This window comes from Pristis pectinata, chromosome 21 (genome assembly GCF_009764475.1).
Source record: "Pristis pectinata isolate sPriPec2 chromosome 21, sPriPec2.1.pri, whole genome shotgun sequence".
NCBI classification, from domain to species: Eukaryota; Metazoa; Chordata; class Chondrichthyes; order Rhinopristiformes; family Pristidae; genus Pristis; species Pristis pectinata.
In genome coordinates, this window is record NC_067425.1 from 9,042,579 (window position 1) to 9,056,931 (window position 14,353).

The window sequence follows — 14,353 nt, forward strand, 5'->3', positions numbered from 1 at the left end:
ACAGTTGTTCCCATATTTGCTGAAATTGGTTGGATTTTAAAGGGAGCCACTATCTGGAGCTCAGTAGGACAGATCTTTCAGAATTTCTGTTGTAGCTGAAAGTCTCTGCTTAAACATTAGGTAGAGATGTGATGATGGTTGCCTCTGATGGCCCAAGTAGTGAAATATTATTGAACTAAGTATCTGAAGACTGTTAATGGTCATTGGTGCTTTTAAAAGATAGTGAATCTTTTAAATAACAAGTATACATTTTCTTTATTGCTTTACAAAGCTATTTATTTTCATTGACATTTCTAATTTTGTCCTTAAAATCATGACAGAAGAGAAAATGAGTTGAAGCTGCCAAATGGATGGTTGTGCTATGTAGCTCCTGAAATAGTCCAAGAAATATATCCAGGCAAGGATGAAGATAAGCTCCCATTTTCAAAGGCAGGAGATGTATATGCATTTGGGTAAGATTTAAAACTTGTCTATGCCTGTATATTAATTGTAGTTGATAGCTGGTAGGAAAATAAGTATTTTTCTTTTAGATGTGTAATTCCAAGGGTTTTATTTTCTCAGAAAACCATTTAATTATCTGTATTGCAAGGTCTTATCAATCCTCATACTCCATGTGGTTTGTAATTTAAGAGGATTCATTAAAAGTAATTAAATGGTTCATTATAATCCATATGTGTTTTTTTTAAACTGGGGTTTTTAATACTGAACTTGTATGTTTTTGTGTTTTTTGATATTGATTTAACTTTCTTTTGCAGGACTATTTGGTATGAACTTCAAGCAAGGGATTGGCCATTCAAGAATCAACCTGTAGAGGCAATAATCTGGCAAGTTGGCAGTGGGAAAGGAGTCCACAATCTTTTGGCTCAGATTTCCTTTGGAAAAGAGATAACGGTGAGTAAGTGTAATCACAGGACAGCTGATGGTTTCTCAGTGTTACAGGTTGTGCAAAGATGGTAGAATTTCTGCATTTGTATCTTAATTTTTAAAACTCTTGATGCTTACCAAACATTTTTAAGGTTGTGGGAATTCAAGCTTATCGATGTTCTTCTGTTCAAGAGGGCATTTGATAAACTTGTGACCCTATATATTATAATTAAAATACTGAACTCACAATTTAGGGCTCTCTGAAGTTGTAACAGTTGCAGTTTTAGAGATTCCCTAATAGTGAGCACAATATGTCTTTGTCAATATGTATTTCTATCATACAGAGCAGAGGAGCCAATGTTCAATTTCTATAGAGTGCACGGTTTGTTGAACTCCTAGTTGGAGCATTGCAGTCGGCCTTAGTGATGCAAATTTATCTTCATCACTAACTTATTGGAAATAACGAGTTTCAATTGGTTTGTCAGTTCTCCTTTCTAATAAAAGCTACAATCAATTTGAAAATAATTACAGATGAATAGAAATTAATCAAAGTGACTAGTCAAAGATCTGGCAAATGTAGAATAATATGGAAAAAATAGGAAATTTTCCAATTTGGCGGGAAAACTATAAAATAAATATTTCTCTAAATGGTGCGAGATTACAGAACTGAGATGCAGAGAGAGGGGTCTGGGCATTCTGGTGTATGACTCCTAAAAGGCCTTTACATAGGCACAGCAATAATTAGGATAATTAACAATGTAATCATTTATTCCAAGGGAACGTGAATACAACAGTGGGGAGGTTATGCTCAGTTATATAGAGCTTTAGTGAAACCACATGTGCAACCCTATGTATGGTATTGGTCTCCTTAATTAAGGATGATATTGCATTGTGGAAAAGATGTTTCCGTGAGGGAGAATCTATAACTTAGGGGTCACTGTTTTAAAGAAGAAGATTGCCCATTTAAGATGGAGTTGTTTTTTTTATTCTGATATCGTGAGTCTATGAAATTCTCTTCATAGTTGTTGAATCATGCAGTATGGAAACAGACCCTTCAACCCTCTGCGTCTGTGCCAACCATCAAGCACCCATTTACAGTAATCCTACACTAATTTTTTTTTGCATCCATTTGGATGTCAGTCTCAGGGTTTGCTGAATCTTGGTGATGAGTGGTGATATTCACTTCTTTATAGTTTATTACCAACACACTGGGGACAATATACAATGGCCACTTAATGTACCAATCCGCAAGTCTTTGCGATGCGGGAAGAATGCTGAGCATCGGGGGAAACCCCTGTGATCACAGAGAGAACTTGCAAACACCACGCAGAGAGCATGAATCAATTGAAACAGTCTTTGAACATTTTAAAACAAGGCTGGAAGATTGCTACGGGTTGTCAGGAATGCAGAGTTGAGGCTACAGTCAGGTCAGTGGGTAGAACAGGCTCAAGTGATTCAGTAGTCTACTTTCAAGTTGAATGTAAATTGGAAGTTTAGATCAAAGAGGAGTGGGGGAGAAATAAACAAGCACCATCAAATGGAAATCAAAGTGGCTGAAAGCTGAGGTGATATTTAAGACTTTTTAAGCTGCAGAACATGTTTATGTTTTATTTACTCTTTTATGGGACATGGATGTTGTTGGCAGGGCCTGTGTTAATTTCTCATCTCTGATTGGCCTTGAAAGTAATACCTTGGACTGCTGCCACACTTGTGGTGAAGGTATTCCTGCAGGGTTTTATAGCAAGTTATTTGCTAACAAAATGTAGATGCCACTAGAAGTGGTGGCATTAAGTATCCAAATGTAACTGTTTTAGGGTGGAATGTTGTAGGATTTAGATCTAGTGACAATGGTGGGTCAGTGATGATAGACTGGAAGATGTGTAACTTGGTGGGGAACCTGCTGCCCTTGACCTCTTCGGTGGTGGTTGCGGGTTTTGAAGATGTTGACAGAAAAGCCTTGATGGGTCCGTCAGCACATTTTAGAGTCATCAGCATGGAAAGAGGCCCTTTGGCCCACTGAGTCTATATGGCGGCTGTGATGCAGTGATGATGGATAGAGTGAATGTTATGGTTGAGGCAGTGGAAGGTAAGGCAAGTCAAAACTGACAAGAGAAAAGCAGCTTTTTGCTCTTTACTAAAGCCTGGGTTCAGCTGGAGTGCATGGCAAATTGCCACATGAAATCACATCCAGTGCCCTAAGACCTACCACTCAAGGACGAACTGAAACACTGACAACTTGTTCTGCTTGTTCCATAGGAAATTCTCTCTGCATGTTGGTCTTATTGTCAGAGTGAAAGACCAACTTTTTCTCAGCTGATGGACATGCTTGAAAAACTGCCAAAGCTGAACAGGCGACTTTCTCACCCAGGGCACTTCTGGAAATCTGCAGAGTCAGTATTCCATCGTTTTCACTTTTGCGCCATATATTGTGGTGCTTAAGTATACTTGGTTATAGTTAATTGTTTATTCCTTAAGTGACTTCTTAACTGTTAGCATTGCCTCTGTTTTTACGGGTCTAGCTGTTGTGTCCTTGGGATGTATGTTTAGCTATTTTATTTGCACCAAAAGCAGTTAATTGAGAACTTTAGTGTTTATAATGAGGTTTTCTATGTTAGCTGAACTTCCCACCAATTCAAAATGTTTTTTTTCTTTTGATGAACCACTTTAATCTTTGTAGCATTTTATTTTTCTCACTTATAATTACGTTTTATCTACCCTGTGCAGAGGGTAGTTACAAGCTTAAAGGGTGTGGAGGTACAGTACTAGACTAACACTACTGTTGTGTATAGAAGTACTGATCTCTTGTACGAATACTTGTAGCATCCACTACCATGCCATTTGCCTTTTAACCCACTTGTTTTCCCTGGTATTTTATCATTTCATTGATGGTTCATGTCGATAAATAGGCTTATCTTTAAATTTGAGATATCTCAAAATGTTGAATGACCACATATCAGTCACATCAATGAATCAGTAACTTTACTTTTAATCTGATGTTAAATCTCCACCATAAAATTTGACAGGTTATCAGATATTGAAGATTACATTTTCACAACATGCACACTAAAATCATGAACAGGCAAAAAGTAATTTACACTGTGACAAACATACTCATGCACAAACTTGTCTAAGATGTTTTAATACTTTCCGTTTATTATTATTTTGGGGACCAGTTGTCGAATGGGAGGAGAGAGTCCAGGCTGATGGCTTCTGGAGGCAACAAGGATAGACTAGTAGGTAGTAGAATTTTTGAGGCTGAGAGGTCCCGGCCTCACAAGAAGTAGATTTTAAGTGACTTTGCAGTAATCTGCAGAGGTCCCTCTTAAAGGACTGCTCGTTCAGCCATTGGGTTTCATTTGTTGAATGCACTCTGTGCCAAGTGAAACACCCCAATTTCAACAAAAAATTTAACTGCAGCTTAGGCAACGGATTTAATAAAGGCTTGCCTTTTTTGGTTTGTGCTGATGGCCACCAATATTGAAGTCAGCTCCAAAATTGTCCAATTTAGTGTTTTAAAAATACCAACTTGAAACATTCCGGAGGGGTCTAGGAATTGTTATTGGTGTGAATCAACAATGAGCCACCCATCCGAGAAGTGTCGTATGAAATGTTTTTTCTTTTTTAAAAAATATTACTTTTCCAAATGGTGTAGATGATAAGGCTTCAACCATTTGGGTTCTGCTTGAAAGTTGGCATCATTTATTGTGTTTCACACATTTGAATACGTGACTGCTTGTGTGAATGTGAAAAATGTGTTCAGCCATGTTTTATTTTATTAACTATGCTCTTTTAAATGAAAAGTTTGTGCTAATACTTTCTTCCTCTTTTTGTTCTGTTCATTGTTCTCCATTCCTCTTCCAATTCTTATGTGAACACTGGTTGGTATCCTTGGACCCTTTTGTAACTCCTTGGACTGCTATCCTGCATCCTATAACCCTGGCCTGCTATCCTGCACCATCCTTCTACATCTGAACTTTTATTTGAAAACTTTACCATTCACTTGTATTTAAACTTTGAACACTATCAATATTCTTTTTGGCCTTTAATGCTCTTGGAATATTTGAAACCTGGTAACTCTGAATCATCTTGTCTAAGGTGTTGTCATCCATATTCCTTCCTTGATAACCATTGGCATCAAGCCTTGCATCACCATCCTGCTTTGTAATCTTCAATTAAATCTTTGAAAGGTTAACTTTAATCTTGTATACCTTCTACTGTTCTTCTGTAGTGTTTCTCTTTTGAATAAAAGTAGTCTTCCATTTGCTGAGTGTCATTTTTCTGTTGGCAGCAGTGGATAGTGTTGCAACCAAGATACAAAAGTAGCAGTAGCAGATCTTGTTTTGCTCTGAGTCACCTTGGGAGGGTTAGGTGAAATTACTATACACTTCACAGTTAATACATTGCTCTAAGAATGTCATGGTAAATTGTATTGAAAGAGGTCACCAGTGATTTTTTTTTTGGCTATAAGACAGGACAGGAACAAAAAAATAACTTAATAATCTAATGCATCATCTGCCTTGCTCTCAGGGTACTGAATATTCTATAGGGGTGGATATCTTGTTGCATCAAAAGCTCTGGTTAGACTCGTTCAGAATCGTGCATTCAATTTTGGGCAGAACAGAGGTGCTGCAAGTGGTACAGCTGTCTGCCAGCTCCAGTGACCCAGGTTCAGTTTTATCCTTTGGAGCAGTCTATATGGTGTTGGCACATTTCTCCCTATGACCGTGTGGTTTTCCAAAGACGTGCTGATGGTTGGGTGAATTGGTTACTGTAAATTGGCCTAATGAAGGTAGGTGGTAGGAAAATTGTGGGGGCAAGGGGGAGGGATAGGTGTCATTGGGCATGTGTGAGAGAAAGAAGTGAGGGAGAGGGATTGCACTGAGGGCCGGCATGGACTCAGTGGGCTGAATTGCTGCCTTCTATGTTATTATGAAATATACTTCATGGAGGTTATTTTGTCTTTGGAGGAGTTGTAGCAGAGGGTCACCAGAATGAATCTGGAGCCGGAGGGATTAAACCGTAAATGGTTCCATAGTGTAGGCTTGTATTCCCTCCGGTGTGGAAAACTAAGAGTTGGCCAAGTTCAGCTGTTTAGGATGATTAAAGGAAATTGTAGAGGAGATGCAGAGAGACTGTTTCCTCTGACCTTGGAGCACAGAACCAGAAGGAAAATCCCAACTCATTTCAAACATGATGTTGGGAAGCACTTCACATTTGGGCTAATGGAAATCTAGAACTCTATTGTCCAGACCTTATTGGATCAGTTGAAAGTTTCAGAAGTATGATTGATTTGATATGAAATGTTACTTAAGTTTATGAAATTAGGGCAAATTGTGGAGGTAGAATGCAGATCAGACACAATCTAATGGACTTGAGGGGCTGACTGGACTACTCAAGTTCCCCAGTAACAAGATGCAACAAGGTTCACTGCATTATAGAATGTTTGTGTTTTCACCCACAAATTCTTGAATGAAGAGAGCCATCATGTCCAGAGAAGCTTTCAGCAAAGTACAGGTGCTCCCCCATAATTACAGAGGGGTTTGCTGTTCATAAAGGTATGGAAATTGGATTAGGTGTTAGGTAATCAGGCCAAGAAAAGTTTATTGAGATCGATTTGAAAGATGAGGAAAATCTAGCATGTAAAGTTGAATTCCAGAGAATGCAGCAAAATTGCATAATTTTCTACTTTTCTGATGCCATTGATATAATCAATTAAAATCTGAATGAGTTACTGCAAAGTCTCTAGTTTTTGAAAAGAATATTACTGCCAGTTAGTGGAAACCCCAATGAGTACACTTCCTTAATTTATTCATCATGTACTTATTATAAATCACCGAATAGTGAGGTTGATCCTGCAAAGCATTTTCATTTGGAGGTTTTTAATAAGGGAGCATAGCAAGCATTAGAACCTGAAGTTTATAGTGGAAAAGAGAGGCTCTGTGTAATCTTGACATCCTAAGGTAATGTAACAAGAATATAATATAAATCCATGGCCTTTTCTGTTTAATGCTACTTTAAAAAAAAGAAATGGTTTTCATTGTATGTAAAGAATTTAGGAAGTAAATTGGATATCTTATTGTTTAACAAAGCTGTTACAAGGTTGTAAAAGGTAGCTTAATGCTATAAAGGTATTAAGAAATAGTGAAATTGAATATGTTGCTGATCAATATTTTGGAAAGCTGCAAATAAAGAACTATGAGCTGTTTTTTTTTGAAGTCAGAAATCAGCACATGACTGGTTTTAATTTGTCATCTGTAATTGGAAAAGAGTTTAAAATGTTTTGCTATTACATTTGGCTTCTAAGGTTTGTTTTCTCATTCTTAACAATATACTGTATCTCATTTAGGTTGTCATTCTGAAAAAAAGAGACCGCATCAAGTAGTGAGTAACTGCTTTCACCTTCAGATATATTAACTTCCTTCCCAGCTTCAAAATTTCCTAACTTATAATCTAACATTGTCTATAACTTATTCAAATTTCTATTACAGTAAATAGTTATTTAAGCAGCTTTTCATTGATCTGCAACAGTCCCTTTAATAGCTGATAATTAAGCAGTCATTTTCCAATGAAAATGGTTTTCAATATTGCAAACCTACTGTTTATTGCATATGACTCGAATTGCAATCATTTAATAACAATTAAAATCACATTTCTATATTTAACTGGTGTAAAATATACCATTTTATGGCAGTTCTTGGGACCAGCTTTGTTGAATAATAAGGAACTAGATTAAAGGAAAAGCTTCTTGCTCTATATGATTATGGAACAAAGATTTTACTTCAAGATATTTTCAATCATAGTCAAAATTAAGATAGTCAAGATTCAGAGGGGGCTTGACAGAGTAGATGCTGAGAGAATGTTTTCCCTTGCAGGGTAAACTGGAACTAGTGTACACAGTTTTAGAATAAGTTGCTATTTAAGTTGGATGAGGAGAATTTTTTTCTAAGTATTGTGGATCTTTGGAACTCTACCACAGAGAGCTATGGAGGACCACTTCTTGAATACCATAACCCTCAATTCTCTGAGAATCTTTGATGTGAGGGTTATGGGGAACAGGCATGAAAGTAGAGTTGAAGCCACATGTTTAGGGCTAAATCTGAATGTTACCAAGTTTCCATGCCCTTCCACTGTCCTTCAGCAAAATACCTTCTCATAAAGTCAGCACTCTGCGGAGAAACTTTCCATCAACAGTCGGAATATGTGTATTTGACATTCCAGGTTACAAGTAACTTCCAGAGTTTGTTGATCTTTTGCTAAAGAACCCATTGGGCTTGTGGGGAGGGCCAGATTTAATCTGAAGCTTTTCATCTGTTGTGATTTGTTTTACTTCTGTTTCTAGATTTCATTCATTTATCCACTTTCATTTATGAAAATATAATAATGTAGTCATGCATTATTTCAAAACATTTCTAACATTATAACAAGCATAAATGAATATAGCTGCTCTGTGGAAAATGGATCAACGGTTCAATCTCAGAGGCTTGCTTTACTTCTGACAGTAATTATAGCATGAGCTGAAAAATGATGCACTATTTTTCCAGTAACTTTGGTGTAGGATTTTACTGCAGTCAGTGACATATTTAGGAATGAGACTTTCTTCTGCCACTCTATTGCCTGCACTAATAAAGAAAATTGATGTTGGGGGCTTGTGATTTGTGGTTTTTCACTGCATGATTTGATTTATTTTATTTTAACACTGATTAACATTGAATTCTCCTGTTTTGTTTTCTTCCCAGGTTGTAGCTGTTGGTGCAAAATCCGGGTCTGCCTTGCATGCATCCAAATTCTCTCCCCTGTGATGCAACAACTTTGGCAATCATTTCCATCGTTAAATTATCCAAAAGTAACCTTCAGAGGCAAACTAATAATTAGCCCTAACCTTCCCAAGCACTTTTGCCTCTCTGATTTTCTTTCTCTGGGCTAATGGCTTCAAAGATAACCTTGTTTGCAGAAAACCACCGTACTAATACTTGGTTACTTGGACAAAAAAAATCTGGCACTGAACTGGGTCTACTTTTACCACTGACTATACTAATGCTACACAAATGCTGAAGAAGTATACAAATTATTTGCACTGCGCTGGTTTTGTACTTTCAAAGTTTTTAATTGATGATTAGCCATGGTACAACATTTTATTTGTAGCTTGACTGTGTTGTGGCTGTGTTTGGATGCCTTTTTTTAGTACAGTCACTTTCCCTGCTATGATGAAATTTGAAATGGATGTTAACCTGTTTATTTCTCCTGTTCTCTTTCAGCATTAATAATAGCTAAGATCTTGCAAGGTTTGAAAGACTTGACCTGGGAATTCTGGAACAGCAAAGCAATCAAAAGCTTTAATATTGTTATTCACTTTATTTCATGGGCTGTGTGGCAGTGATATTATTTAAAATTCCTCAAGTTCAATTTTTTTGAAGTTTCACTTTTTTGCACAGCAGCTGAGTTGACTAGTGAAAGAAGAAAGGAAAGGGCCGCTGAGTATCAAAAGAGTAGAGATTTAATTATTAGTCTCCTATATATAAAATGTGCATTAAAAGTACATGCCTTGATATAATTGGCAGCAAAGAGATACCTTTCACTTTTGGAGATTTTGCAGTATCAGTGTTCATTCAGATGTCACTAAAAACCCTGTATGGGCCACAGAGAAATAATTGAATCAAAGAATAGAAACTTGCTTCATGATGAGTGAAGAATTTTACTGGCTGGTTATACTGTGCTGCTGACTATGATAAGTAGGGAAGGCTGGTTATGAACAGTTTGGATGGAATTTTTGTCAGTGGGTCCAGATGTCTTTGTCCTGTAGAATTGAAAAGGAAATGAGAAAATTCTCAATTAAATCCATTATTAGAATGTGAGGCAGAAAGTACTGTAGATAGAAAGTAAAAGTTAACAACACCTATTATGTTTATGCACATGGGATCAAAATTAAGGTGAAAGACATAAGAACAAGGGATGCAGGAGATCCATCCATTTTCTTGCAACATTTGAGAGATGTGGATGTTAATGCAAATTGAAAAAGCTGCCAATACTGGAAATCTGGAATAAAACAAAAAATCTTAGCCACGCTCAGTAGGTCAAGCAGCATCTGTGGGAAGAGAATCAGAGTTAATGTTTCAGGTCAAAGACCCTTTTATCAGAAATGGGAAAGAAAGATAAAAAGATGGTTTTAAGTAAATGCATATTCATTAACAAAAATGTGCTTGTGGTACTTTCTACACACAGATGGCAGTGTTTGATGTATCAGTATGTAGAAAGTTGCACAAAAACTTCCTGTATGAATAGCACAGTGAAGATGTACTAGAAATGCTTTTTGTTAGCATTTTATCCATTATTTTAATTACGTACAAAATTAAAATCTGACCCAACTATGGCCAGTGTGAACTTGACTAGAGTCTGAAAGTGTAAATCTTTCGGGTACCTGACCTAACCTGAACCCAGAATGTTTAATCAGGTTCAGTCAGAAGCCAGGTTCTAATGACTGGTGTTTCATTACTGATCAGTTGTTGAATAACCTTGACCGTTGTTATGTGTAAGCTATGTTGTCAAAAGATGAAGCATTATTTTGATGCAGTCTATTTAGTTAAACCTTTTTAGTTAATAAATGTTTCTTTTTTAAAAAAAACTGTACATTTTTAGTAAGATCACCAAATGTTAGTGTATTATCTTCAGTTATTACAAGAAATGAAGAGAGTGCATGAAAGGCAGCCTGCTTAGACCCACTTTCTCCTTTGATACAAACTGCAGTAAGAAAATGAATTTTGTTTTCCATATTTTTAATTTGTGATCTTTTTGAACTATTTATGCTTATCCAGTTACTGAAGGAAAATTCCTCCAGTTACAAAAGAAAAGTTCCTGCTTTTTTTTGTGTTCAGGTTCCTGAAAAGACACTTCCTCCATTTCAGTTCTCTTTCCTCACCACTTACACTTGAGGGGAAAGAGGGGCTGAGAAATCCCTTGTGTGACTTTGTATATTATCTTGTGTGTACATTCCATATGGCAATACACACAGTTGGATAATACACACAAGCACAAGGTTTCATGAATTCTGAGCCCTTGATTAGGAGCTGACGACTACTCTGTAAATAGAACCTTGTTCTATGAGTGTTTACATAAAACTAAATTCTTGGTAATGTGAAACAGACAATTGTTTAAATATCTTTCAAAAACTTTGAACAACAAAGAAGTGGTAATTAGAAAAGAGACCTCTATTTTAAGCTACTAATTTGCCATGAAGACCACAGATTCTGATATTTAATTTCTCTCATGTTTGCATGAACTCTTTGATTAGGATTTGCATTGAAAAGTGTGTGTAACTGAGATAATTAATGTTTCTTAATAATTCAGATTTTGTATAACTAATGGTATCCTTACCCTATCTGTGAGATCTGGATCAAATATCTGAAACTTTGGTTGATGCTCCCAACCACTCTGTAAATGTCGCCTTTTTAAACTTTGCAATTCAATTTACATAACATGCTCATGATATATTGCAATTCCATATGTCTAACTATCTGTAGACAAGGGTGAATAACTGGCAAGATGCAATTTCCCATATTAAAAAAAGATTCAAGTAACTGAATTAAATCAAACTCTTACTTATACAAATAATGAAATTATTGCAAGACATGTTAAGCATTACTCTTATAATCCTGCAGCTCTGCATTTTATTATTATTTCAGTTTAAAAGACAAAGATTTTCAACTAGGATTAAGCATTGTCAACTGTGGCAATATACATCATTAATCAAGTTTCAGCCTAAATTGAGATTTCATCCTCATTTGTTGAGTCTTCCAAAGCTTGTAAGAACCTTCTAAAACGCACAGTAGGGTTTCTTTCCCCCTCCCCCACCTCTATTTTTAAATGAAAAAGCCTTCGGTGTTGGGAATGTAATGCCAGTATAGATCGCCAAGAAATCTGTTCCTTTCTCCTGATGGGGACCATGTATAACACAGAAATCAGACAGCTAGAAGTGTAAAATATATGAATGATTCCTGTGAATGTTGTAGAGTTATAACTGTTTGGCAAGTCCATTCAGTTCTGGTGAATTGAGAAACTGTAGGTTGAGAGTTGGTATGAGAAAATTGAGAGTATTGTTGAAGAAAGGAAAATAGTGGAAGGAGGTTTTGTGAGAAACTTAAGTTGAGCAGCTTGAGAGAAGTAGTAAAACCAGTGGGACTTTGAGTATTTGGATATTGGGCATGGTATCAAAAGCAATGCAACTTTCAAATGCAGAGCTTAATTGTAATTCAGTGGTTTATAGTTAGGTTGGATAAAGCATCTTTCTTCATCTTGGAGTTCTGTTTGTGACTACGTAATTATAGTTCCTCCTGTAGCTCCCAGTTCTAGCATGGTGTAATTTCAATTGATTGGATTCTGTATTCCTAGAACAAAGGATGCAGGATTATTAAAGAGCAGCTTTTAGATAATTAGACCATTGTCAGATACTTACATTTTCCATTTCCCTCTCAGGCACGATGTAAACTGAATTTAGAAATAGCCATAAACATACCTGTGTTGTATTCATTCCCACAATTAGCATTTGATTCAAATTAATTTTAATGTTATTTCATTCATCTCTGGGTGCCATCCTTTTGCACGTATTAATTCTTCATATTAGCCTAAGACTCACTTGTTATATCCTTATTATCCACTCATTTGAATGAAATATTTAGTGATTTTTTTTTTAAGGTGTTAACCACTTTTCTTGGTAAACTTGATATTGCCTCAAAGACTGGAAGGTTCAAGCCCCAAAACATATGTACTACAGCAAAAATGTTGTGCTGTTGAAAGAACTGAGGTTGAGATGTTTAACCAAGGCTCCTAGTGGATCTAACCAGCACCCATTCTAAATGTTACTGGAGCACATTACCTGCTTATTTTCCCTTTTACTGTATAAATTGGCTTGCCATATTTCCTTGCATTATGCCATGAAACAGGCTTAAAAATACTAATGGCTGTGAAGAAGTTCAGAATGTTCCAAGTATGAGAAAAATGCTAACTAAATAACAAATCATTTAATTAAAATATTTTCCCCTCTCCACTTACCCTAGTTTCAATTTTGTAAGCTATTCCCTGTGCTACCAAGTCTTTGCAAATGCTTTCAATGGTAACTTGGGTTGAAGCAACATTTAAGCAGTCTCCTACTCTTCCCCTTACCCACTCTTTCTTCATCTAACTGGAAACTTAACACATCAACAATTGCAGTGTGGAGCTGACGCCTTCCCACTTCAGGTGCACAGCCTCCCTAAATTGTACGTTAAGTATAAAATGGGATGGCAGCATCTGAAAGAAAATCAGTAGGTTTGACCTTCGATCAAACTTATCCTAGAGTAATGAGCTGGTGTTTTCTCAACATTGATTCAGTCATTGTCCAACTCCAGCATTTGATTTTCTTAATTACAAATCTTAAAAATGAGTATTTTCTTAACGTGCGGGTAACATTAATTTTAACATGCATGCTACTTTGAGGTCTAAAATAAATGATCCTGTGCAACAATAACTTGAGGTTTTAAGGAAAAGGAGCAAAATTGGAATTGTAAGTATGTTTATAACTTGTACTGAATTTTATGCCTTGAATGAGCTTTTCATAAACGACATGTTTACTTCTGTGATTCAGAGATTTTCTCAGTTACACACACAGGGTGTGTTTGTTTTGTTTTGTAACAGTTGTGGATGATTCCTTCAGACTTTTGTCTTGCACCTGAGACTGAATGTAATGCAAGTGTGTTACAGTGGCACCGAAGTGTATTGAAGCAGAGTAGCATGGTAAACCTGCTGGTTTCAGTGCAATCTTGAACATGTGTTACGAATGTAAATTACATTTTATATTGACTTCTGAAGCTAGGTGTAGCATTTCGGTACTTCAAAACTTCTGTACATGGATTCTCTGCTTTTTTTTTAAAGAGAAGTTCAGTAATTTATTGGTGGCTTAAACTTTAAGGATAGGGTGTTTTAGTGTTGGATGTTTGCACCTTGTGCACAGGTGCTGTTTAATTATAATGCTTCCATTGAAAAATACTCTGTGATAGTGGAAGACACCATTCTGTATTCTGCAATAAGTGGTGCCTCTTTTTTTTAGTTTTATAAGGTGGTTCTGCAAGGGGGTGGATAGAACATAAATTTTCACTCCAAAAAATAAATTAAAATGTGAAAAATGGCTGTGCTGATTGTAGAATATTACGGCGGTAGTTGAAATGCAATACTATATGTAAATGGTGGCTAGTAAAAGAACTCTTTTGTGTAAGCGACTTAATTAGATTTGAATGTGATGTAAATTTGTACATAAAATTATATTTTCTATAAACTGGGTTTGTCTTCCAGGAAACTGTAATTTATGAAAATCTGTTAGTATTAACCAAGGTCTATGTTTAGTTATGCAACTCAAGAATCTTGGTATGCTGGATGAATTCTGTATCAGATATGTAGGTTTTTGTGCAGACAATGTTGTCTTAATGCTCATAATAAAAATTTCCATTTAACTGTCTTGTATTTT

At 36.2% G+C, this 14,353-nt stretch overlaps 1 protein-coding gene across 11 annotated transcripts in view; it reads left to right on the forward strand.

Annotated features, from left to right (window-relative positions):
• The window catches only part of LOC127581165 (kinase suppressor of Ras 1-like), a 159,173-nt gene extending 144,840 nt beyond the window's left edge, over window positions 1-14,333 (forward strand). For 8 of the 11 annotated variants that reach the window (XM_052035229.1, XM_052035230.1, XM_052035223.1 and 5 more), the window contains 4 exons: window positions 321-452; window positions 756-891; window positions 3,121-3,254; window positions 9,120-14,333. In XM_052035229.1, the coding sequence (XP_051891189.1) occupies window positions 321-452; window positions 756-891; window positions 3,121-3,254; window positions 9,120-9,135 (418 nt within the window). In that variant the 3' untranslated portion in view covers window positions 9,136-14,333. Of the gene's footprint in view, window positions 1-320; window positions 453-755; window positions 892-3,120; window positions 3,255-7,210; window positions 7,246-8,600 lie in introns of all 11 variants that reach the window. The other 3 variants (XM_052035225.1, XM_052035224.1, XM_052035226.1) reach the window with 3 other exon arrangements.
• The last annotated feature ends 20 nt before the right edge of the window (window positions 14,334-14,353 follow it).